At 33.6% G+C, this 26,900-nt stretch overlaps 3 protein-coding genes across 3 annotated transcripts; 1 reads left to right on the top strand and 2 right to left on the bottom strand.

The window, feature by feature from the left end:
* Nucleotides 1-222: 222 nt before the first annotated feature.
* LOC108560235 (blood vessel epicardial substance-B-like) lies at nt 223-4,616 on the bottom strand. Its single transcript, XM_017917694.1, has 7 exons — nt 4,286-4,616; nt 2,222-2,639; nt 1,984-2,164; nt 1,685-1,830; nt 1,410-1,630; nt 1,147-1,353; nt 223-1,095 (listed from the first exon to the last, which is right to left on the bottom strand). Exons 2-7 carry the CDS (start codon nt 2,629-2,631, stop codon nt 869-871), a joined length of 1,392 nt encoding a protein of 463 aa, XP_017773183.1. The 5' UTR covers nt 2,632-2,639; nt 4,286-4,616; the 3' UTR covers nt 223-868.
* A 2,115-nt stretch (nt 4,617-6,731) lies between these two features.
* LOC108560237 (popeye domain-containing protein 3-like) lies at nt 6,732-8,302 on the bottom strand. The gene is made up of 6 exons (XM_017917697.1): nt 8,092-8,302; nt 7,889-8,029; nt 7,656-7,837; nt 7,356-7,595; nt 7,040-7,298; nt 6,732-6,986 (listed from the first exon to the last, which is right to left on the bottom strand). Exons 1-6 carry the CDS (start codon nt 8,219-8,221, stop codon nt 6,766-6,768), a joined length of 1,173 nt encoding a protein of 390 aa, XP_017773186.1. The 5' UTR covers nt 8,222-8,302; the 3' UTR covers nt 6,732-6,765.
* Nucleotides 8,303-11,098: 2,796 nt separating this feature from the next.
* On the top strand, nt 11,099-26,890 carry LOC108560236 (protein vestigial). Its single transcript, XM_017917696.1, has 4 exons — nt 11,099-11,589; nt 17,727-18,075; nt 24,165-24,494; nt 26,534-26,890. The coding sequence occupies exons 1-4, from the start codon at nt 11,455-11,457 to the stop codon at nt 26,581-26,583; spliced, it is 864 nt and encodes a 287-aa protein (XP_017773185.1). The 5' UTR covers nt 11,099-11,454; the 3' UTR covers nt 26,584-26,890.
* Nucleotides 26,891-26,900: the final 10 nt, after the last annotated feature.

The raw sequence follows: 26,900 nt of genomic DNA, 5'->3' as shown, positions 1-26,900 counted from the left end.
ATAGTAGGCTCTTTCGGAATTTGAAATTGAGACCTAAACCATCGATTTCTAATCTCTTTTCTGCTGAAAAATATATTCTGAATTATAAAAAATAAAATGATTACAATATTGTATATAAAATATTTTATTATACAAAGTGTAATATTTCATAGGATTTTTTTTTATATAAATTCTTTCATAACATATAAATATATATATATAAATACATATAAACATGGATAACATTAACATTAGCATTTTGAATTTTGTGTTTTATCATATAATAATATCATAAGGCTACATTCTACACACTTTTTACTTCGCTCAATCTTATTAAATCTTCCGATTTCAAATCCCGCTCCATGGAAGGCATTTAAGTGGAAAAAAAAAGAAGGAAAGAACCGAAATTGTAAATTAACACTTACATCCAAATACCGTAACACGCATTACTATATTCTCTGAGGAGGCCAACTCGTTTACGTTTCGAATCCACGTTCTCATTGTCACTAAGCTACAAATCCAGCGAAAAGCAGGTTTCACTTTTGCCCTAAAATTATATCCAATATATAATATTTCTTTGAATAGCATTAACAAATTTACACGTTCAAGTTTTTAAAATTTAAAAACAGATTGTCCTGTCTGGAATTGGTGTGACGTGTGTAAATTTGTTAAATATTTGTTGTTTTTTTCTTTTCTTTTATTTGTTATGAATTAAAATATTGTTCGGCTACGGACCTAAAAGGCACAGATATAAAAGTATTCACAATGTTTGGTCTTTTTGTGCTGTTATTATTATTTTTTTGTTTGTTTAAATAAATGGCCCGTAATTGTATATGATCTCGTGTGTATTTACAAAGAGTGAATGCGATGAAGATGCTATTATGGTATTTCAATAGTTTTTGAACTTGACTTCGCGAGTCTTTTTAAAGGAACGCGTCCGTTGCGGAGTCATCGGTATTTCTGGCACTCTCAATAAAGTTGTCGTCGAAGTCGCATCGATGTTTCCATCACCATCGATCCCTAATGCGGCCGCAGTAAATGGAGATACCGCTGGAAAGTGGTTTGCTACCACTGGGATCCAGCATTGTGCATGCAAACCTTTTATCGAACCCGTAACTAGAAGACACATTTTAAAATTTAATTGCGCTATGAAAACGATATATTTACGTGAAGAATTTAACGAATGCTTCCTTTGAACATCCTTGTAATAGCTGGACCGTACGAAGCCGGTAGTTCCTGTATCAACAGCATCCATTGACATGCTTCTTATATGGGTCTTAGCCCATATTTCATCTCTTTTACTCTTTTCCCGCTCAATGTCTAGGCCGCTCAAATGCTCGTTCAGAGAGTAAAGTTTCTGAGTTATATCTTTTCCTGCAAATGAACAAATGTTTTGCTATTTACAAATTACATTTATCAATTTTGCTTACCAATAATACAATCCAAAATAGTCTTCAACATAGGCCGATGTCTTAGGACTCGTTCCAATCTCATTCTAGGCCAACATAGGTAAACGCAGTCTTCTTCCGCCGTGATAGTAACTTGGAAAACGTCATCAGATTGCTCGTGATTCGCCTCCCACTCGGGACTATCAACGAACTGATGAGTGGTAATAAAGTGTAGATGTGTATCGTCGCACGTGACACGCAATCTAGAAAGATTATGATTTATCATTTACTCATTATGTTTTTTTGCAGTAACTCACTTTCCTTTAAGAAGGATGGAAAGTCTCTCGTCGGCAGGACTGACGTCCTCGACGGCGTAGATGTCGCCCCTTTCCAAAATCACTACGTGAGCTTCCCTGACCAATTCCTTGAAATGCTTTTTGCTGACCCTAAGTGGGCTGAAAACCTGGAATCGATTTGAAAATATTTATAATTTCGCGTGTAGCGTGTACATTTAATGGGTTTCTTTGTTGCGAAACGAACGCGCGCCTCAATTTTACAGATAAAATCGGTTTAGGTACATGAATAAAAGAATTTATAAGGAAGTTGCGTGCATTACCTTGAGATATAGCTCGGTGAGTTCGAGGGTGAGCGTGGGCGGTAGGAAGCGCCACGTGAGTATACAAGTATGGGTCAGATTGAGGATAAGCAGCAGAGAAGTCCAGAGAACCAAATCCGGGGAGCAGACTTCGCTTCCGGCCCAGCTCGTTAAGAGTAAATATCCCAAACTCAATAAAGCCCTGAAATATTTGTTGATTTCTTTATGGAAATAGGATTATTTGTGTATATATAAATACCTGACTAAAAGCACGCTCTGCTTGAAACTTCCTGGTATTAGGAAAGCTGCAGCTAATAGGAAGTTGGCGGTTTGGTACAAGTTGTGTTGCGTTGGAGTCCAATCCTTGCAGAAGCTCCAGATTTCCCCGGGTACAATATCTGTTCCATTGCTAACCATTTGGTAATCGTAATCCAGATCGGTGCTGTTGGTAATATTGAATAGGTCACTTCCGTTCCAAGGCATCGTCCCGTTTGGATCGAAGAGCAGACCGCTCGCGTACAAGGAAGTATAATTCTCGGCCGCATCCTGCTGCACTTCGGCAGTTAAGTTCGTCGCGTTCATCCTGCCAGAGACTTTCGCACGTTTTGCCTTTGATATGTTTTGTCTCTGCGGCATGTGACTCGCAGATTGGATCATAAACGTCTCCATGGTAGCATCTGAAATTACATCCGGTCTGAGATAAGTTTCAATTTTTGGTATCACATCATCATCAGTATTAAATGGCCGAAGATTTATAGCACATAAATTAAAAACGTTGATTTATGATTAAGCTTCTGCTGGCGTTGCTCGTTCCCGCCCATCGAGGCTGGCGGTGAGGGAGTGTGGTGAGCACATTGTCGATCACGTGGAATTTGATGTTGCATGTAAATGGATTGCATGTGTTTTCACTATCAGTCCCGTAATGACTTTGAATTATCTTGAAAGGGAATCAGTAAAACTGCGTTTATAGCAAGCATTTAAATGCAAATTTAACCGTATTAAACAAAAAATATATATTTTAAAATTAACTATACAATTTCTATATAGTCAAAAAAATATAATTTACTAAGTTAATTATTGATAAACAATTATCTAAAGTTATGATTTTAAATTTGTAACAGTTATAACAATAAAGATATATTGATGATATTTGAAAAATTGTTATCTTTTACAGAATTATTATATGAATAAAAATGAAATTATTCTTAAATTGTAATTTTGAAAATAGTTTACTTTTTACGATTTTACTTTATAAAAAGAATGTATAGAAAATTAAAAAAACTCACAAGGTCTCTTTTACTACTTATACATTTGAAATTATTTATTTGAAAGTGGTTTATATTGTATTAAAATATTGTTTAAGTCTTTGCATTCTATTTAAAATAATGAGATTTTTCATCTAAAACAAATATATTCACATTTAGCTGGGATTTTGATTTATGTTTCTTGTACTAATGTTAATAGAATCAAAAGCATTAGTTGGTAACGTTTTTGGAACTGAAGAACCATTTTTATAATTATATATGTAAAAGAAATATTAGGAACCGCACGTGATGATAAGTATTCAATGGTCCATGGATCAATTGATAATAACAATAAATTAATTTATAACGGAAAGAACCGCAATCATTCTTTCATAGAGATGCAAGCAATCCCAGCGCCTCCACCAAATGAATAAATAAAAATTGTTAAGTAACTAAATAAAAAAATATTTTACATTAATATAAACCTTTTTTTGATTTGTAGTCACGAATCTTTAACTAAGAATTTCATGGAAATAATGTGTGATTTTAGCATTAAAAAACACTGATTAAAACTTATAAATTCTTAATTATTTAACCATTCTATATGTATTAATATTATTAAAATAAATTACTCAGTGCAGCTTGAATTGTGTTCAGTTTTATTCGTAAATAAAGAAATCAGCATTTCTCTTTGTAAACAAATATTATTGCCACGACAACAACTGTGTTTGGATTGGTTAAAATATTTACAACTTCCGGTTGTTCAGCGATGCGACCGGAACGGAGTAAACAAATAATTTGTCGTCGGTTTCAGCGCAAATTCCCCCCGCTGCAAACACCGCCGCCGCCGCCCACCCCCCAACCGCGAAACAATGCACAAACGAAGGGACAATCCGATCAAACAAATAAATCACAACATAATTACTGTTTTCTTGGTTTTGAGCCACGCGCAGACTATTCCCGATTTCGCCCCCATCGCGAATTTATCGACAAAACGTGGGGGGATGGTCTCGTCACGGTTGCATGCAAAATATTTTGTCGTGGGGCACTCAAAAAATTGGGTGCTTCATTTACCTTACCTCAATTCTTTTCGGTGTCTTTGCGACGAAGGTGAAATCACTGCGTCTTTGGTGAGGTGGCAAACTTCATAATAAGTGGGAAAAATGTTCGGAACACTGAGTTAACGCCCCGCGCGCACTCCTCGCTGCCGACGCCGCCGCCGCCACCCCCAAACACCCGCGCTGCCGCCGCACTCGCAGCACAGCTGACTTTCGCGCGGCGACCCAGAGAACGGCGGAGATGCCGAACCACCCACACTCAATACTACCGCCGCCGAATCCAAAAACACAGCACATTTGGTCCACTGCACCGTCCGTTGTACTCCAGCAAAATCGATACACACACACACAAGCACACGGAGTAGTCTACCAAGCTAAAACGCACACCTACTTCATTAATAAAACAGACCAATTATATGCAATTTGCAAACTATTTTTATCTTACCTTATCTTGGCCAGATTTCTTTTTTTTTACAAACGTATTCTTAATGACCAAAACAAATGTTGAATATTAAAAAATTATATTTATCAAATTGTTGTCAAATATTTGTTATTATAATATTAAAACAAAATAAAAAGAAAATTAACAAATAAATTGCATTAAGATTTACTGTAAAAACATTGCAATTTGAGAATATTTAGTAAAAACTTCAAATATTCATATTGTTTTCTACATGTTTAAAATTTTAAACTTCTTAAAATATAAATCATAATTTATAAAATAAGGCTGAATTTGGCATGTCTTAAAAATAATAATTAGAATGAGATTATTGAATGTATTCATTCAATGTTGTCTAACACAGCGGTTCTTAACCTATGTAGCGCAAAATGACAGATGTCAACTAGTGTCAAAGAGAGTAACTATTGAAAAACTATTAGCAATTGGGTCGCAATACAAATACAAACAAATTATTTGGGTCGCGAAATGACAGCTGTCACCTAATGTCAAAGCTAGTAAATAGTACACAAAACTATTAGCAATTTGTTCGAATTACAAATAAATACATACTAATTTGTTTGGGTCGCGAAATGACAGTTGTCACCTAGTGTCAAAGCAAGTAAATAGTACACAAAACTATTAGCAATTTGTTCGATATACAAATACAAACTAATTTGTTGGGTTGCGAAATGACAGCTGTCACCTAGTGTCAAAGCGAGTAAATAGAACACAAAACTATTAGCAATTTGGTCAAAATACAAATACAAACTAATTTGTTGGGTTGCGAAATGACAGCTGTCACTTAGTGTCAAAGCGAGTAAATGGTACACAAAACTATTAGCAATTGAGTCGCAATACAACTACAAATAAATATGTTGAATTGCAAATTGACAATTGTCATCATGTGTCAAAGTGGTGAAATACTCTTTACGAATATGTCGCATTATAACTACAAACAAACATATTGTGTCGCGACGTAAAAAGGTTAAGAAACGCTGGTCTACCCTATTGTTTGCATGTATTACTATAATTTTTGATGGGAATGGCAACGCACTTTTGCAAATCTAACTAATTATTCTTTAATTTATTATAATCATAATTTATTGGCCAAACATCAATTCATTATATATTTCAGAAAAATTTGAAATAGTAATTGTGAAATATTTAGGTTAAATACAATCATTTTAAAGGAAAATCAACTGTCACTTTGATAGCTGTTAGAAAATCAATAAAAGATCTTTTATTTATAAGTGCTTTTGAATTCACGCTGTCGTGTCAATATTTTCCCATTCTTTAGATCATGAAAACGAATACGTTTTTGCAGCAATTCGCGTGTGCGAAAATTACTTTCATTGTTGATTGCTTCTATAGATAGATGTATTATTAAAACACAATTAGGAGAACAGAAGCGATTCAATTTAGATTTTTATCGGACGTAAAACATCAATTATATAGAAATTAAAATTACTAAACAACCATTTTAACAATATTTAATTATAGGTCAGAAAGACCTTTTATCAATAACTCATTATTTTCATTATAATTGATTTAATTGATTAACGATCGAAGGGTCATCTTTCATTGTGTTTTTCGAACTATATATTTTCACTAGCAAAAGCGTCTCATTAGCTGGTGGTATTCTGCAACGATTACTCAACGTTCAACGGTCATTAAATTCGAAACACCCGGCGCATTCGCAATTTATTACATTGGCATTTTTATGAAATACATAAATTTAATAAACGTTTATTTTTGTACGAAAATTTATTTGCATTCTTTAGATATATGAGAATTGTAATTTAAAATGATTGATAATAATATTTCTATTAATTTTAGGTTTAGTTTTCATTATTGAAATAACAATTTTATATAAAGTAGAAGCGAGTTACATTTACATGAAAATCAAATTATTTATTGAAATTCATGAATATATTGTTGTAATAGCACATGACGCAATGATTGAACTAAGGTTTCAAATAAAATATTTCTTAAAACCAAACATATTTTAAATTTATTAATATAGTAAAATAGTTTAAAAAAAAATACATAGTTGTGTTTATATTTAATCTGTGTCGACGATTTCGCAACTGTGATATTTGGAACTGGTTTCCAGCCAACTTTCCACGTCGTTGTTGGAAGTTAAATCATCGGTGGAAGGAAGTTCCGTTAGAGGAGTCATCTCACTCACGTATCCGGTTTGCTGTTGCATCATGTTTTCTTTGTAATTTTTATCTCTAGGAAGTCCATCGCCCAAAAAAGAATCCGGCGACATTGGGCATGTACCTAAAATGTATTGGTTTTAGAAATGAGTTTCAGCTATTGAGAAATGCATATACCGTTTCCTTTCTTCCGTATCGGTGATTTATATTCACTATTCGAAGTTAAACTGGACGTAATACTGGGTAATCTAATGTCAAGGTGAGATCCTTTAGCCGTCACAATTTTGTTATTCATAGCGTACAATTTGGTGGTAATATCCCTTGCGATTAACGTCGTCAGCACTGTACCTATGTAAGTGTCTTTAACGAAGAGATATTCTAGAGCGGAGCGTTGCCAGTAAAGATATCTGCAAGTGCTCGCCGCTACTATAGACACCTCAAATAATAAACAATCAAAAAGATTAAATATTCAATTCTATACGTAATCATTTACTTTGAATTTATCGTCAACGGTGTTTCGACTGGACTCGAATTCTGGTGAATCCAGAAACTCGCACGGCAAGATTGGATGCAGAAACTGGTTATCTGAAAGCACGTTAACTTTCCCTGATAGCAGAAGACCCAGCCGATCCGTCCTCGTCAAATTCTGAACTGCGTACGCTTCGCCTGCGTGCAGCGACATGATTTGCGCAAATTCCAAACTCACCATCTTCTTGAATTGCAGCCTGGGAATCTTAGAACGTTGTCGTGACTAAATATTCGGAGCGAATGAGGTTATCATCAATAAAAGTACCTTGAACGGCTCGAAGAGATTATGGTAAACTTCTTCTAATTCGGGATCGAACTTGACCGGTCTTATTTGATAAATGATGTGGAACACCTGACCCAAGTTTAGTAAAACGAACGCGAAGTTCCACGTGAAAACGTCCGGCGCGCAGATCACGTTCCAAGCCCAACCGGAAAATAACATCAAACCTGAAAAAACAAATCTATGTAATAAATATATTTTTTTTAAATGTACTTTACCAATTATTAGCCAGCAGTGCATGAACAGAACTCCCTTTTTCGTGCAGTTTGAGGCGTAAGCGATTGCAAAGCACATGTTGGCTAATTGGAACAAAACGTGCTGCGGTTCTTTCCAATAATCGCACCATGGCCACCAAATTTCTGCAAAACAAAGTTATTACTTTGATTAATTAGTAAATAATAATAAAAGCAAAATAATTTACCTTTGGGTATGGTATAATTGAGATCGTGATCTTCGTTGGGCCATGTCAAATTTAGACCCGGAGAAACGTGCAGTATAGAAGGCCGTTTCTCATTAGGTTGCAGACCTGATGAATCTGGATCGGAAGGCATTTTTTGAGTGGATTGCCACAGCGAATATTGTTACATCCTTGCGCGCGACTTGAATCGATCCGTTTGCAGTTTCTTGCATATCGATATTGCTGCCCTCTACTGGAGAGTAGACCAAAAAGTTATGTAAGTTGGTGGTGCAAGAGACCTTCGGGGTTCTTCGAAAATCAATAATGTTAGAAATGCGTATAGGCGGAGACATGCCAGGAATTGTGATCGTGCCAGGAGGACATACGACGACGATGCACATACCCGTCGTATCTAGCAAATTTATTTTTGCTTCAGTTTTGCAGGAAACATAGATAATAGGTAAAATAGTTCAACGTTGATAACTCTGTATTTTCCATTCGCATTCCTTGAATTTATTATTGCGAAATTAACATGGAAAAGTGGGAAATTTTCTGTAGAAAAAATATTTTTTTTAGATAATAAATAATAATCGTAACAAAGTTTTTGTTTTTCTTTTTAAACCAAGGCTACTCAATTTTGATGAATCACTTTACAATTCTTTTTATAATATTATTAAAATAGTTCAATGTAGTTTAATTATAAATCATAAATAATAAAAAACAATCTAAATAATCATTATTTTTACAAATTTATTATATACATACATTTCTTACATACTAGCATTAAAATTACAATTTCGTCAAACTTTTACAATTATTGTTTTTTTTAAATTTTATTATGATTTGATTACATTTTTCATATAAACGAAAATATACAATAAATAAATATTTGTATTATTATTGTTTTTGAATAATTTTTCAACATTTTCATACATTTTATTGAATAGTGATAACAACGAGCCGATTTATTCTCTAAAATTAAATATTACATTGTTTAATTGAAAACGTATCAAAATAATAAAAAAAAAATAACAACAGTATTCAAATATTGTAATTTTTAATAAACATACCTTTAAATTGTTTTGTTAACTCTATGAAAACAGAATAAAAAACACATTTTTTCATTAGTTTAATTTTTTTTATTATAAAAGTAAAATTTGTTCAATCCAATCACAATTGGAGATATCAATGCAAAATGTGCAAATAATCTTGACAATTTCTTCATGTCAGTTATTTAAACTGAGTATATTAAAAGTGTTTGTTTAATAAGTCTATATTTGAATAATTGTGCAGACTAGAGAAGAGAAGTATCGAACATTTACACATCCAATATTACAGTAATATAATTTAAATTTGAGATGGAAATTATGAAAAAAAACTGGAATAATCTTCTTTTCATTTAAGCCTCATAATGTTTTAGTTGGTATAAATAATAATAATGTTTATTGCATCAGTTCCAAAAAGTAAAAATACCAATATAAATATATATAATTTCAAAAAAAATCAACTGATACAAAAGGCTATTGACCATAGGTCTTTCTGCCCGTTTTTTTTTGGTATTTATATAAAATATTTACCATTCTACCAATTTTTGTATAATTTATATAACCTTGCTAGAATTATCTATTTAGATGAAATTGAAGTCTCATTTCATACGTTTTACTAAAGTCTGAAAATTAATTTTATAAGTTTCGTACATTCTTTACAAACTTTTATCAAAGTATTAGAGTTTACAAATTTTAGTTTTTTTTAGAAAGTATAACATCAAATTTATGCCATAATATAACTAAAATATAGTTCTTCAGAACATGAACCCAAACTAAATATAATAAAGACTACTTAAATCTAATATGTATTTGTTTCAATTAGTTATAGGTACTATTATTTGTCTATTTTATTTTTGTACTATATTTAAAAAGAATGTTCTACTTAGTTAACAAAGTAGCAACTAATGATTGATTTGTATAAAATTAAATTAAACTATATAACTTTTTTCACAACTTACTTGATTTATAAACCATTTTTAAGAATGAAACAATCTCTAATGACCGATGACATTTAGAGAAAAAAAAACAAAGACTTACTTGATTTTTAAGAGAGTACAAGGTAGAATAAATAAAAATAAATACATATAGATAATTCCATTATTAAGAAAATTAATATTTTTTTACTTTTACTTCATTCTATAAAACAAACAACTTGTAAATATGATTTTTTTAAAAAATATAAAATATTGGTTTTAACAAATACAATAAACATGTTTCATTATTTAACGTAAATTATTAATCCTAGGTAAGAAGAAAGAAAGAGTTTCTATATAATTAACTGAATACATCAAAATGTTGCTAAAACCTAACAGCAGATTAATAAAACTATAATTGTTTGGTAAATGATTGTTGTAACTATTAAGTTCAAATATCTGAAGTTTACCTAATTTTACTTTTATAATTGTTAATATAATAGTACTTATTTTATTGTCAATGGTATTTTTTTGATGTTACAAAATTATTATTTAAAAATATTGTTTGTACGTAAAAAAAAAATGTTTCAGTATTTACCAATTAATTTACAAACATTCCAGTATTTTCTATTTTTTCGCGATCCATCAAAAAAATATTGATAAAAAAAACCAATAAAAAAAAATCGCTGCAATTTCGTTCGACCTTTTTGGCGTTTACAACAATCAAAGGTTTCGATTGAAATTATAGTTTTAATCAATTTGATTGGTTGAGCGGCGTGTGCAACAAAATTTTACGTTGCAATTACACCAGGGCAAGGGAGTAAAATATCATCATTATCAATGGATGCGCGACCGGGTGGACGTCGTCTAGTGCGAATTTTTGATAACAGGTTGCGTTGCCGGACGCGATGATAAGCACGCAGAGTATTCAGGGGTTCCCAAGCGTAAACAAACGCGTCTATTGGTGGACGACGGGTTTTTTGATTGGCATGGGCGGAGTTTGAATGCGACGGGCGGAGCCGCTCGGTATTGAATTAAGTAGGAGGTTCTAAACACCCCCAAAAACTGGCTCCGGCATTAGTCTGTTACGGGTAACTCTAGGGTGAGGTAATTCTGTTGCTGCTGCTGCTGCTGCTGCCGCCAACAAGAACAACAACAACGAAAGAAAAAAAAAACTCACGCGCGATCCGTGCCGGCAGAAAACTCATAACGATTTCTAGTAAAAGTACGATCGCAAATGAAATAATTTACTTAGATTACAACGAACTGTGCTTGTGTTTCCTTGTGTAGAGCGCTTCTGTGATTATTACTATTTTTTTTTTATTAAAAGAAAAAAAGATCTACTGGGAGCTGCATATTATCTGTAATCATTTATTTGAGTGGTGGTTTTCCGTTCGATAAGGGTAGTTTTTGTGTGGTGATGTGCCATGAGCTGCTCTGAAGTTATGTACCAAGCGTACTACCCTTATCTGTACCAGAGGGCCGGCGCCGCCCCCGCACACCCGGTGCCCAGAGCTGGTCCTTTTCCGTCGCCCTTCGGAGCTGCCCACCAATATGACAGGGTACACAAACATTACATTCATTATTATCTCACATTCACGCTAGTTTCTTAACGATGTCTTTTGCAAATAAATGGTAACAACAACAGTGAGGTGAAGCTGCGGCTGCGGCGGCTGTCAACACATTTATCCTTCGCTTCGTGTTAATCCGCTCTTTAATCTGGCGTGTAATTTCTTCCTGCTACATTCAAACGCTGCAGCGTGTCCTTTTTTTTATTCTCCCTCTGTTTATCTCTCCATAGATAAAACGGGTTTACATAAATCACGCGCTTAATTTGGTAAAGCTCGAAGACACTTTCTATTGTGTCCGACTGAAACGCTCTCACTGCAATCAGCGATTGAAAATCACGCTTCCAATTAGGAAACATGAAATCTCAATTCAAATTTCAACAGAACATAAAAGAAAATCATTCATACATTTTGATTTATCACATCTTTTTTAGAACAATGCCTTTTACACTTCCATTCCGACGGGATTAAAACATCTTATTGTTTTCACATCATTTATATACAATTAATTTGTGACAAGAAATATGAATAAACTACTGTTTTCACTTAAATCCCATTGATTTATTCCATTTTAATCGTAATAAAACCTACATAAAACATAGCGTCACCTGTCGTTGCGATTGTAAATGTAAACATCACGAACAGGTTTCCTACTGCTTTTGATTTCACTTTAATTATTAATATATTTTTGTTATTAATGTAAGAACTACATGTTTTTACATTAATCATGCAATTACACTTTTGACATTAATATTGTATAAAAATAGTTTTATCATTTCTATATGAATAATGCAGTTTCCTTTTTCATCAACTGAAACAAAAGTAAAACAAAACATTGAAACATGATAAACAATATATCGTAGATTAAATTATAAAAAAAGAAAAACAAAAACAAGAAGAAATACTACTATGATCAGAAAATCCATTCGCCGTCGCAAGTTTTGTAATTTATAATGTTAATGCAAATACATTGATCTATTTGTACAATTCCATGTAGTTTTCCATATTTCTGTAATCTGAATAATTAATAAATGTATAATAGTTAAATTACCATATAAGAAACGTATGTCTAAATTAATTATAATATAATTTTTATATTATTTTAAATTAAGCTAAACTTATTTTGTTGCAGTTGCATTTTTATGAATATTTGATATCCGATTATAATTACAAGATTAAGTTTGGTGGAATCATTCTGAATTAATTAGAATTGTAACAATGTGTATAGGCATTTCCGTATTCTTTAATGCTTATATTAATATAATTTCTACGTTTATGCATAGTTTGATGTAAAGATAAAAAAAATACAAAATTTGTTGAAAAGCGACGGGAAATGTCTTTGATTTTTTCGTAATAAAGATAATTGCTTTTTGAAATGTTACTCTTAAGTAGTTTCGGATGAGGATGTGTAGTTTTATTGCTGTTGCATAATATCTTTAATCTAAACTTGATAAATAGTAACTGTGATTCGTGTTAGTTTACGTTTGTAAGCTGCCAAGCACGATACTTATGAATACAGCAATACCTCGCATAGTGCGGGCAATCTCGGTTCTGGTTTGTACGGACTAATCGAGAAATAAAATAAAATAGAAAACGAGACAAGTCTGCAAAAAAATGATAAAAAAAACATAATAATTTTGTGTATTATTTTCTTTTGAAATTTTCAAATCGGCTTATAGTGAATCCGAACTAACCGAATCAGGACTATGCGAGGTACATGAAATAGAAATCAGTATGTAAAGTTATTTTAAATTGGGTTCAGGATCGAGAATAAAAGCGAAAACGTTTATTAAAATTATTGAACTTGTAAATATAAACAACGCTAATTTATGGTAATTATTTACCAGGGATCGCGACCCACGATCGTGCAGCATACTGGATTTGTTTTAAATTTATTATTTACATCTTTCCTTTTCAATATAATTCGTTTTCTTTATAAAATTCGGTATTTGTTCAGAACGATTTTATTAATATTTTTCAATCTAATAAAATAAATGCAACATTTATTAGTTTTTATTTTTTTTTAAACGAGATAACATGTTACATGCAGGTTGTGTGCGCAATTCAAACACTTATTTTTCTTCTTATTAATCAAGCTCGCGCATTCCTTAATTAACAAGGAATCCAATCAATTCCAATAACTCGATTCGCATTATGCAGATGTGAAATTAATATTCTTCCTTCCACCTCAGACTTCTCGCGTTATTATCCGTATATTTTATGGGAATATCAGGTGTTTAAGAGAAATATAAAAATGAATGCTTAATTAGCGACCGATTGCGACTGTCGTTTCTCACTTAATAACAATAATTGCGCGCCACGTGCAAAACGAAATTTGCATAAAAATACCACGAAACTTATTACCCGAAGAAACGGATTTTTTTTAGGATGCAATAAAATCGTTTTATTTGCAGGTATTGTTTTTAATGGGTCTCCTCCTCCTCCTTCTACTCTTCTGGTTGCGGAAATTTACAGCGTCTTACATGCGATTAAAGTCTATTCGGATTTTTAAATGCTCCTTGATTTACACACGTACGGCTTATTAGCATTCGGCTTCCAACATGGTCGTATGAAATAAAACCAAATATGTCACCGCGTGTCCTTATAGAATATAAATAAATTGCGCATTCCATCATAGGCCAATAATTTATTGCGTATGGGAGTGCGCGTGCATTTCGTACCCGACTTTATTCATTTTAAATAAATATTATTAATCTCGTTCTGCTTTCCGTTTATATCTCTCATTTTCATTCTTTCTTTCTTCTTTTTTTACATGAAATTAATTTTACGGCCTCAATTAGACTTGACATAATGGATATTAATAATAGTAATAAACGTACGCCAATATCATTCATGTTCAATTCAATAAATTTCAATAGTTAATCGAAAATATTGAAATTTGTTCATAGTCAGAAAATACCTATTAAGTACGATCAAAGAGTGAAAAAAAGCACTAATTTCTTGTACTATTTGAATTTTATCTAAATATAATCATAGTTAATGATTTTTTCTCAAGAATTTAAGCAGTAGTTTGAAGCAATTAAAAATATAGAAGTTATGCACAGATTATTTTAATTAAATATTACAAAATGATCAATTTACTCTATATTTTAAATATATATAATATATATAATTCATCTAATTATAAAATAAACTAAATATAATTAAAATAATTGTAGTTTTCTAGATAATTAAATATTAACTTAAATAAAATAATATCCACGTATTGCAGCATTCCTATTGAGCGACGGCAAATGTTAAACCGTTGTTTGTATTTTATTACGTCAAAGACACATGTTGCGTATGGTTTAACAATTTTTTAAACTCTGGTATCTTCTCAAATTGGTCCCGATTGATTTACTAATTACTCAGTTGATTAACTAATATGTTTACGAATCACCGCTCGAAAGTTTTCTCTTTTTTGATTATACTATGTTTGCAACACGTTACAAGTAACTTGTCAAGTTACATATGCAATTAAAAATGCTGTATTTTTACATGTATTCGAATAATTTGCCAAGTCAATTTGTTTGAGTTGAAGTGTTGTCGCCTTTAAATTGTCTTACAATGTTTCTGAATTCTATCGATTTTTGTTGTTATTGTTAATTATTTTGTATGCTCATGATTGAATCAATTAGAATAGACAAGTGAATCACAAAATTGGTGTGCGTTAAGTGTCAGAGTCGGAGAAGAGTATTTAAAAATGGTTTTTAAGAAATTGCCAAACGATTCATGCCAAAACGCGGCGTCGATGGCCGACGATAACAAACATTTATATAGACCGAGATGAACATGTTTGCGAGAATCCGACGGTCGACCGCCGTTACCTATCTTTGGCTTGACCAGCAGCAGCAGCAGCAGTAGATACAAAGTGGAGAGAGTCCACTGAGAACATTCACAAGACACCAGCAGCAGTCCGCAGCCTCCGGACCGAGACAAAAGATGATCTCGGGTTTTGTCCTCCTCTTGGGCAAGAAACCGACTTCGCTATATTAGTAAGCAGCACGTCGCCTATTAGCTAATGCCGCGCTCGGTTTCCTTATTTATACGGTCTAATCTGATGATGGTCGCAGTCCTAAAAGGCGCTTGGTACAATTTCGACGTTTATATTCCAATAATAAAACCGTTCCACCGTTTTGCAGCCTTATCGAAATCGGAGAGCTTTCGCGACCGCACCGCGCAGAAACTGGGGCTACCAAAAATACAAATCAAGAGAGAAATCCATTTCGACCGATGCGCTTGCAAAAAAGAAACAGAACATCAACAACAACAACAGCAAAAAAAACCACTTGCGAAATCTTATGTAATTCCGGTTGACTAGGAATGTTAATTGCTCAATGTCCATTTAATAAATTTAATCGAGAATAAACTAGTAGCCAAACTCCGTGTAAATTTCACGGTTTTGCCGAAGTAAAGGACCTTCGATTCTAGCTTGCCAACTCGTTGTTTCTTTTATTTCTCTCTATTCGTTCAAGGTGAACGTTACGAAATAGCTTTTGATCGTGAAAAATTTATAAATTCTTCGGTTTCCTCATTGATGTTTTTCGTTCTTCTACTTTTTTTCCTGATTGTATTTATATGTAGCGACGGAAGTAGAAAAAGTGACTTACAAGAATGAGATTCCAACTATGGAAATTTCTTCTTAAAAAGAAATTCACTACCTTACCTCTACTATACAGTGTTTTTTATTTCAGTTTCTTGCATCGGCTATATAATTGTAATTGGAAGATGAAGTTATTAATGACTAACATTTTCTATAAACTTAGTTTAACCTATAATTCCTTCAGAATATTTACTTTTTCATCAAAATGTATACATTATTTATAAGTATTCAATTAGATCACCATTTCTTTGAAAACTTATTAAAGTTAAGTAACGTCTTATGCGGAAGAATAACAATAAGACAGTATAAACTGCATTGTTTTTAACGGTTGTTTCGTAATGCAATTGTAATTTTATAAAATGTAGTAATTTAAACTTAAATATTACTTATTTAATGTTTCGTTCTGAAGTAGGTAGTATTTATAACAAAAATAACATTAGCCTAACAGCTCATAAAATGGCCCTCATCCAATTATACAACCACTGTTTTATTGCTCCTTTGATGCGAGAGATAGAGAGATACACATAATAGTTAAAGAGATGCAGGAGATAAAATACCAGCTGTTTTAATTCGGTTACCGCCATACTTTATTCGAATGGGTTTATTTTTTAATATAAATGATCTTAAGAAAAGTTTAAATGATGTGGTGATTAGAAATTTTTGAGCTTATTGAGTTATACTTTGTAATTGTAGCATTTAATGTTGATTGTTTTCTCGACCTGACCTAATAGTAACAATTAAAATATCAATTTATGCAGTGCACGCAATGAATCTGCATTGCTGTGGAAGCTTGTTGATATGGTTCAACAATTGACTTTACTTGAAAAGTCACTTTTTTTGTTGTTGGTAAATGACGTAAGTTGGAAGTATCTGTGCAAGTGAAAATGAAGCAATTAGTTTCGATTAGTCCAATTAGGTTCGAGCAGTGAATAGTTTCGGAGTCACTTGGGGAATAGATAATAGCGTTCTTTTCCATACAAATTTCACTTTGAGATGAAGCTTGCGCAGCATCAACAAAAAAAAAGAAGTAAAGACGTACTCGATGTTCGCGGTACGTGGGAAATTGCAATGGACGTTATTCAGATCAATCACTGATGGTAAAAACTGTGTGTAATTTTAATTGCGGGCGTAATCAATAATGGGGGGAGGAGGGAAAGGGAATTAGTTAATTCTGTCGGTGACAGTTGAAGAGTGGACGTAGAGAAAGGCAGAGAGAGATGGAGTGGTATTCCGTTTGGAGTATTGTTTATACAGTGTAGAGATAATGATAAATGCCTGTGTGCTTTGCGGCCATGATGGAGATATGTGAGTAAAAACGGGCCGACTCCGGGAAGCCACTCGACGGAATGCCTTTGAATCGCCGCCTAGCAGCTCACTAATATCAATAAATACCATTACAATACATCAAGCCCCCCATACAAACTAGTCTACCATTTAATTGAGTGTATTAATTTGGAGAGAAACTACTAATTGTATTCATTCGTTTCGGTATTTGTTTATCTTCTATCTCGTTTCTTTCGTTCGCCAGTTCAACGTGCAGAGACTGCAGGAGTCGTCGCATCCGCTGAGCCAGGCCACAGCTTCCAGCAGTGGAGCCGCCGGGTTGGAGGCATCCTCTGGAAGCGGTGTCTACGCCACCCACAGCACCGGCGGCTCCACCGTCGGATCAACACCCAGCAGCCCCCTGAGACCCCACAAGGAAGAGGACGGACAGGACGACTCCTCCGAGGAGGGAGCGGCTGCAACTCCGGGCGGTTCCAGGGCCCAGTACGTCTCCGCCAACTGCGTTGTCTTCACACATTACCAAGGCGATGCCGCCACCGTCGTCGATGAGCACTTCTCGAGAGCCCTCGATAAAACCAACGCACACAACAAAGGTAAATATCTTGAGATTATTTGATAGATTGATGGATGAATTGGATGGATGGTTGGTTGGATATTATGCAAGAAGTGTTGCCGTTAATTAATCATGTAAAGTGGCGACAGCTGCGGTCGGCAATTAAAACTTAATTTATTGCGAAGCCTAAGCCGCTCACACTCTCTCTCGTACGCAGACAGAGCACCACCACCAACCATCTCACGCTCACAATATATATATATCGAAATACTTTTCGATTCCTTTCGCGAACGAAAGTTTGTTCTTAACTTGATTAAAATAAGAGGAAAAAAAAATTATGGCACTTATATACACTTGATTAGCGCAATAAATCACGTTGAAATATATAAGTGCGGCGGTACGTTGCAAACCTTTTTGCGAAATACTCGAAGTGGTGAATTTGTTTCTCATCGCCTTAAAAAAATAATTAAGAGGAGAAATAATTTATAAGCAACTAAATTTCATTAATTTATAGTGAGACATAAAATAAAATAAAAACACAAGAAACTGCATTTATTTGCGAATAATTATTAAATTTTTAAATTAAATTATAATATAACATTTTTTTTTAAAGAAATCTTTCGCATGATAATACATCAGTTGTCAATTCCGAGCAGTACTGAAACACACGTTGCTTTCTTGAAATTTGAAACATCAATCACTTTATATATTAGAAAGATCCAAAACAATCCAAGGCTTAGTCAAAACATGATTTATAATGAAAATGAACTAAGATTGCCTTAGGACATTCATTTAATAGTGATAGGATAGGAAAATAAGAAAAAGAAAAAACCGAGAACAAAACTTGTTGTTTGTAAAGATGAGAATGTTTGTATCTCTATTTCGATGGTGGAATACTTGTTGAACTGCTTATTTGGAAGAAAAATATTTGGATGTGGAATTCCATAAAATTGAGATGGGGGAAAAATATCTATTTGGATTGTCTGTAATGTACTTGATTAAAGTAATAAATCTTCTCGGAGCAATTGATTGGTAAGTATTTGCGAAAGTATGCGAGATTAATTTGTTTTCGTCGACGCGTTAGAGGAGTAGCAGTTTGTGCAAGTTGAACGCGCAATGTGCAGACCTGAAGATCCAGAAGGTAAATTGGGAATGGGAGTCCGCAATAAATTTCTGTATAGAGAGAAAGAGAGAATTGGGTTTCTTTTTTCGGTTAGGAGAGTTTTTCTAATGGGTGTCCGTGCAGCAGCGATCTGTCAGAGGGGAGCAGGCAGGCAGGCAGCGACAGAGAGGTCTGTTGTGGTCGAGTCTGCTCAGGTTGAGAGGTTCAGTGGAGGCTGTCGCAGCGACGGCGAAGTGTTCTTCTGGTTTCTTCGAATTGATTCCGCCGCAGAGTGTGGGAACCGCGGCCCGGGCTCAAAGGACCCATCGACAATATAAAACTAAAGTTAACATTCACAAATAATCAGATACCATTTTATATAAATCACCGCGCATTCCCAAACGAGTTTTGTACCACTTGGTCACCTTGCCTCCACCACAAACGGAACGCACCACTCTATATATACAAACACTATAGACACAATCGACACATCGACAATTTTTACCATCACCGTCCCTCCTTTTTTGTTTTTTTATTGTATTCATCTCTTCCCTCCTCCTTCTGCTCCTGCTGTTCCTTCGCTCTTCTTTTTACCGAACCGTCACACTCCGCATTTACAAAATTGCGTATTGTCTTCTCTTCACGTACATTTCGCATTTTAACACTCTCCCAATGACTTTTCGCGTATACGAAATTCCGAGAAATTTGAAGTCACTCACGGAATGAATTTCCATTTACAACTTGTTTAATGCTTCCTCCTCGTACAAAGTTGCCATGCACTTCCAAAGATTCTACATAAAAAACGTACATTTTTCTCGCCTTCTCCAATCCATAGTTCACAGTAGAACCACTTAAGAAAAGCATTGTTTTAAAGATAAAAAAAAAACAAAAAATTTTGCAGACATGAAGTCCTTCAGTCATAGTCAATATCAAAAACTATTATACTTAGAAGGCAATATGATTGAAAGCTGTATCAAATATAATCTTATCTTTATTATATAATTGAGTTCACAATAACTAATTTTGAAGAAACCAAATTGACAATGGATTTCTTTCCATTTACTATTCGTAACAGTAGTGAGATTTTATCAGTATAAAATTCTTCAATCTTCTCATTGAATATGTTAATCGCATAGATCGTATCTGGAAAGTGTATTTCAACAGATCATAAACATTTTTAAGGAGCTGTCTCTGCAATATATCCCTTCCCCTTTTCCGCTCCGTTAATATTATGTACTTCTTAATTTAAAAAAAAAAATTAAGACTGAATCTTAAATTTATAATAATTTGGAAGAATTAGTTCCAAATCAAAGGGTTTTTTTCTTAAATGTACACAGTAATATAATAGTTCTGTTTCTCGTTATAAACATATTCGTTTCTCTTAACGTTATTTGAAGCAAAAATAAAAAACTTATATGCAAATTGCATTCCTGACCGTATGGCGTAATATTCTCGAAGCGTTATCTAAATGACATGGTCTATAAATTTTTATTTTTATTATTAGGTCTTTTTTCCTTTTTGCTCATTTAATTTTGTATGAATGCATGTGCGTCTGTTTTTGTTTGTTTTTGTTTTCGTTTGCCCTGTCGGTTCGCAATTAGATTCAGATTAAGAGTGGAATTAAGAGCTATGTAAAAAATGCGACTAATTTTAAATGAAAATGTTAATTAGTGACCGGTTAATGGTTGCTCTCGATCAAAATTTAAACGAGAACCAAAACTCGATTCGGATCAGTTAATAAGGTAATAAAATGAAGTCGATGGGTAAACATCGATCGACATTAAATGGAAATTACATATAAAGATCATAGCATGTTGATAACTATACATATATATATATTTATTTGCTGAATACACATTGATTTCGTAATTTATAATAATAATGTTTATTGCAACAAAATAATTAAATTTTTAAACAGAAACGATCATTTTTTTAGTTAAAAATCTTGTCAAATCTTGTCATGTTAAATCACAATTCTTCATGACAAAAATTATTGCAATTTTGTTGCTTCAAATATTGATACTTATAAATGTAATTATATAGATTTTAAAGTTTTGAATTAAAAGATTTTTAGATAAAAATTAGATAAATTGTGTAAAAAGTATAGTTTTGCAAACAATATATTTGTTTGGAATTGGTTTTTGAGTATTTGTTGGTACTTTAAAAGGGATTTGGGCATTTCGACGTTTAATGCATTAGAAAGCGTGTTTGTGGAATAACAAACGAAATAAGAAAAACAAAACAGATGGAGAGAGAGAGACCAGAAAGGAGAAAAGTAGAAGATGTAATTAATTAGGGATACACGAATGTAGTTTTAGTTTGTTTTTGGTAGAGATAATGTTTGAGAATCGTCGCCGCCATAATTACACCGTATAATTTATATATATTTGATCAGAGTTGATGGGATCCCGGGGACAGGTTTTCCCCGTTCCACCCAGTCCGACGACCATTTACCACCTATCACCGTCTCTTTATTTATTTTATTCCACCTCGTTTCGGCTTTGTTTATGCGTTATTTGTTTGGTTTTGTTGTAAATGCGGTCATAACGGATTGGGTCAAGTTCGATGATAAATGTTAATAAGCCGACAATAAATCTGCGCGGTGCGGCTGTTGGGGAGTCCTGGGACAAAAGTCACCAGCGATAGTTATCTTGTTCATATCTTTTTCGGGGGTTGGAGGGGGACCCGTTCTTTCTTGTGGTCCCCTCTTGAAACACTTGTTTGTGTTTTACCGGGCGCATATTTTATATCCGAAACCCATCTAGACTTACACACTAAACACGAAGAAAAACAAAACGAAACAGAAAAAAAAAGTCGAGCCCCGCGAGACAACGTTGCATATATAAGAAAACCTAATTGCAATTCCGCGTAAAATCTCTCGTGTATTTGTAATTGTAATAAAAGTTTGTAGGAAGTGCAATTTCTCTTTCGCTCCATTATTTCATACATTTTTTTTTATTTGTTTGTTTGTTTGTTTGTGCATTGCCTTCCTCCCTTTGGCTAATGTCTCGTGACTGGCAAACATTATTAATATATGTATGTACATTATTATGAGCGTTATTCTTGGAAGCGATGGTAATATACGAATGGCCGTCGCTGCCCCATGCATAACATGCATTGCATTAGTAATTAACTGCCCTCCATCGAGGCGATTACAACCCCATAAAGAGTATCTGATCGCGAGCCGAAGATCACGCAGATGTGTCCAGCCTTTTAAAATACAGACGCAGACACCACACCAACATTCATCGATGAAATGTAGATCGGAATGCGATGAAAGTTTTTAACAGAATCCGATTGACATTTTTTTCTTCTTCATGTTCTTCACCATTTCAACGATGCGAGAAGATGAGGAAAAGGGAATAAAAGAAAAATGTATAAACAACGGAGCGAATAAAAAAAAAGGAGACCATAACATGCATTGCTACAAGGTGTCAAGCCTTAAATCAACAAAATTCTTGATTTCTGCAATTCAAATGCATTAACACAATACAACTAAACATTTACTTATGTTACGTTGTATTCATACTTATAATTCTGTAATTGTGTCCAGTAATACATCAAAACGTTCTTTCAAATTTGATGACTGATTATAAGAAAACTGTTTTAGATGCAGCAAATTTTGAACCCTGAATATTTGACTTTAATTAGAGCTCTCATACTTATAATTGTCATAATTAGTTATCAAGTAATACATTAAAACGTGGAGACACTGTCCCAAGTGTTAAAATTAACGTTTCTTCAATTTTCAGTGTTAATTACAGAATAAGGGTATTAGATACAAATATGCAAATACCTTTATATTGAAGCATGAATATTTGACTTTAATTAGATTCATACTTATAATTGCTGTAATTAGTTGTCCATTAATACATCAAAACGTGGAGACACTGCTTTTTCGTGTATTAATAAAACGTTCTATCAAATTTGATGACTAATTATAAGAAAACTGTTTTAGATGCAGCAAATATTGAACCCTGAATATTTGACTTTAATTAGAGCTTTCATACTTATAATTGCCGTAATTAGTTATCAAGTAATACATTAAAACGTGGAGACACTGTCTCAAGTGTTAAAATTAACGTTTCTTCAATTTTCAGTGTTAATTACAGAAAAAGGGTATTAGATACAAATATGCAAATACTTTTATATTGAAGCATGAATATTGGACTTTAATTAGATTCATACTTATAATTGCTGTAATTAGTTGTCCAGTAATACATCAAAACGTGGAGACACTGCTTTTTCGAGTATTAATAAAACGTTCTTTCAAATTTGATGACTAATTATAAGAAAACTGTTTTAGATGCAGTAAATATTGAATCCTGAATATTTGACTTTAATTAGAGCTCTCATACTTATAATTGGCGTAATTAGTTATCAAGTAATACATTAAAACGTGGAGACACTGTCCCAAGTGTTAAAATTAACGTTTCTTCAATTTTCAGAGATAATTACAGAAAAAGGGAATTAGATACAAATATGCAAATACTTTTATATTGAAGCATGAATATTTGACTTTAATTAGAGTACTATACTTGTAACTGGAGCTAGTGGTTGTTTAGTATATCGAAAGATCTTAAAAAACATTGAGTTTTTTACTTATTATAATTTTTGTTTCAAATAGTTTCAAGATAAATCGGCTTGTTAATTAATATAACGATTTAAATCATGTAATATTAATAAAATATTGATAAAATAATATAGATACTATTTGTATTTATGTTTATTAGTAATTACAACAAGATAATATTATTTGGATAAGTTAATTTAATGTAATATTTAAATGTTTAATAATTTAGGTATGATATCAATAGATTAAATTTAGTAGAAATTTGTAATGTCTATAAATAATCAAGTTTACTATGAATTAATTAAATGATTCAATGTTTGCACAATATTTAAATCTACTTGATTACACTCCACAAACGCAAAGTGTTGTAGATATAATGAAAATAATTAAAAAATATTATACAACAATAATTTACAACATTTGTATTGATTGAATTTTGTTTGTTTTGTTACAGAAACGTCGCCCATGTCAGCGCGAAACTTCCCCCCGAGCTTCTGGAACAGTTCTCAGTACGGGGGTGGAAGCGGCGGTGGAAGCGGGGGTGATTTATACCAGGGGACGACGAGCGATCACTATCATCCCGGAGATTGGTATCATCAGTATACGGCGGCGAGTCATCGCGCAGTCCACGACTATCACCACCATCATCACAATATGGCGGCCCAATATGGGGGTTTGCTGCTTCCAGGGTCGAGGCTTCACATGCCCGGGGCTCAATGCAAGGCGATGGACTGGCAGCATCCCTCCTTGGACAACCCGTACACGTCCTACCCCACCATGTCAGGTTGGTTGGCTGAGCAAATCTAGTAATACTATTCGTGGAAGAAATACATTCGCGTGTATGCGTATCCGTAATTATAGGCCGGAATGCCCGAGTTTGTATGATGATAGATGATGATGATGATGGGTCGAAGGGGAACGAGAGAACTACTTCTCTCCTTCTTCCACCTATTCACTTCACGTCTGCATCTATCTCTGTCCGACGCGTTCTCTCTCTCTATACATCTATCTTTCTGTGTGTATAGCTTCTTCTTGCTCTGCAGTGTGTAGATTATATTGTGTGCGTATGTGTGCGCTGCCATTGGTCAGCCGGCGGGTATTGATTCTGATTGCTGGCCGGTCGGCTTCTAGGAACGGACGACTGACTGGTCAGTCCGCTTACTTGCACACTCGCGGAATAACCGTATCATCATCATCATCATCCTTCCAACCATTGTTTAATTTCTCTTGAAACATCACACCCATATCATAACCAGAGCCACCTTTATACCAAACACAATCCCGTCCAATCCCGTCACGGACATTACAAATAATTGCATCTAGTTACACGGTTCTATAGAAAAAAGAGAAAATAACAAAACAAATACACGATGCGACTTTTTCATTCGAATTGCAACCTTTTTGCGTACACCTAATAGGGTATTGATTTTACATTTTTCTCAAGGTTAAAAAGATATTACCAATAATTTATTAACTTCTATCTCGCATCAAAGCAAAATAAATAAATACGAATTATCTGAAGAAACGAAAATTTTAATATTTCGTATAAACAAACAAGTAGACTTTTATAAACTGTCCTTAATACAACATTGATTGATTTAGCTATCCTTTAATAACAAAAAATTAACTTAAATTACAAAAATATTAGTTATTAATCAATGAATGAAAATACGTTTAAATGTGTAATTATAGATAAGTATTGATTTTGATAGTATTAATTGAAAATGTAATTAATGGTCTTGGTTGTGCATGTGCATAATTGCGTGTCATCCAATAAATTAGTTGTTTGTGAAGAGAACAGAGAGAAAAAAAAAAAGGAGAACAAGATAAAAATATTTGTTATTTAAGTGCAGAAAAAGAGAAGAGTAAACAGTGAACATAAAAATAGACATTTAAAAGTGAGCGAGGTAAAAATAAAAGTAGTTTGGTTCGAGTAGTGAGAGGGTATTTGGCTTTGGGAAATTACGGTTCGTTCAATTTCCATGGAATGGCTCTGGAAATGAATTTGAAATATTCCATGGCGAGTCTAATTATCCCAGACGTGCAAATTGTGTTCGTTCGTTCGGCCGTCCTCCTCTCCATCGAGCAGCAATCTCGTTTCCTCTCGCTCCATCCCACAGACACTCCATTTTTTTTTATTTATATATACTTATCCTGCTGAGAAATTGTGTGTCGTTTATTGGGAAAAATACCTGCGCATAGGTTTTATCGCAGCGGCCATAATCGTAAATCCAAGCAAAAAACCTTTCCGGTTAATCCTAAATCCCCAATAATATGAGCACTGGTCATAGATAGGTAGGAAGCGAACGAAACAGAAGCACACGAGATGAGATGAGACGAGATGAGATGAGAGAAGAAAAAGGAAACGGTTGTGGAATGAGAATACAAACAAGAATATAATAGATTGGTGCAAGAGTCGTTGTTAATCGATGATTGGAAATTGAGCAGAGTTTTTATTAAATACTACATCGTTTAAAAGTGTACATGTTCTTTTATACTCTGCACTCCTAACTGGCCTTAATTCTATGTTATATAAGCCTAATTGTTTTACTGCGTTTGATAATGGTCACTCGGTCTGTACGCGATGCGGCCGCAACTATCTCCGGAATTTATTTCATTATTTCGTCATGGGAAGATTATGAAAGATAATTTGCTAATTAGCAGCAGCGGACTAGAAAGCCGTCACAAATTGAATTGCGTTACTTTTAATTGAATCGCATGTTTTTTTATGCCTTTGGCATACATCGTCACTTTTATTTCTATACTCGAACACTTTATATTATTTCGTGTGATTTATTTTGTTGGTTTTGTTTTGTGTTGCAGGATTAGAGGCGCAAGTGCAGGATTCCTCAAAGGACCTCTACTGGTTTTAGTGCGAACGTGATTGTATACGAGCTCCTCAGAACGTAGGAGGATCGAAGAAGTGTTCCGAAGATAGAGACGGACAGAGCCACAACACTCACACCCAAAACACACACCTCTAACGTACAAACTTCTATGAAATTAAATACTTAAGTATACTCACTACATGCGTTACCTAAGTAGTAGTATGTGGATTAAATGTTCCTTATTAGCGCGCTGCGGACGCGTTTTGCATAAAACTAAATTATGTACGTCGATGAAACGAGAAAATCTCTGCGAGAGAATTACGCAAAAAAAAAATATAAAAAAATATGTATGCAGATGTAAA

This window comes from Nicrophorus vespilloides, unplaced genomic scaffold (assembly GCF_001412225.1).
Source record: "Nicrophorus vespilloides isolate i.1.1-1 unplaced genomic scaffold, Nicve_v1.0, whole genome shotgun sequence".
NCBI lineage: Eukaryota > Metazoa > Arthropoda > Insecta > Coleoptera > Silphidae > Nicrophorus > Nicrophorus vespilloides.
This window is presented reverse-complemented; position numbering and strand designations above follow the sequence as displayed.

What these genes read in the sequence shown, in the direction of transcription:
- LOC108560235 (XM_017917694.1), bottom strand. Translation starts at nt 2,631, where the DNA reads ATGGAGACGTTTATGATCCAATCTGCGAGTCACATGCCGCAGAGACAA. An exon ending in CAGAGCGTGCTTTTAGTCAG is followed by an intron (nt 2,165 to 2,221) that starts GTATTTATATAT and finishes CAAATATTTCAG; the next exon opens with GGCTTTATTGAGTTTGGGAT. An exon ending in GCATTCGTTAAATTCTTCAC is followed by an intron (nt 1,096 to 1,146) that starts GTAAATATATCG and finishes TGTGTCTTCTAG; the next exon opens with TTACGGGTTCGATAAAAGGT.
- LOC108560237 (XM_017917697.1), bottom strand. Translation starts at nt 8,221, where the DNA reads ATGCCTTCCGATCCAGATTCATCAGGTCTGCAACCTAATGAGAAACGG. An exon ending in CAATTATACCATACCCAAAG is followed by an intron (nt 8,030 to 8,091) that starts GTAAATTATTTT and finishes TTTGTTTTGCAG; the next exon opens with AAATTTGGTGGCCATGGTGC. An exon ending in GATACGGAAGAAAGGAAACG is followed by an intron (nt 6,987 to 7,039) that starts GTATATGCATTT and finishes AATACATTTTAG; the next exon opens with GTACATGCCCAATGTCGCCG.
- LOC108560236 (XM_017917696.1), top strand. Translation starts at nt 11,455, where the DNA reads ATGAGCTGCTCTGAAGTTATGTACCAAGCGTACTACCCTTATCTGTAC. An exon ending in AACCAACGCACACAACAAAG is followed by an intron (nt 18,076 to 24,164) that starts GTAAATATCTTG and finishes GTTTTGTTACAG; the next exon opens with AAACGTCGCCCATGTCAGCG. An exon ending in GTCCTACCCCACCATGTCAG is followed by an intron (nt 24,495 to 26,533) that starts GTTGGTTGGCTG and finishes TTTGTGTTGCAG; the next exon opens with GATTAGAGGCGCAAGTGCAG.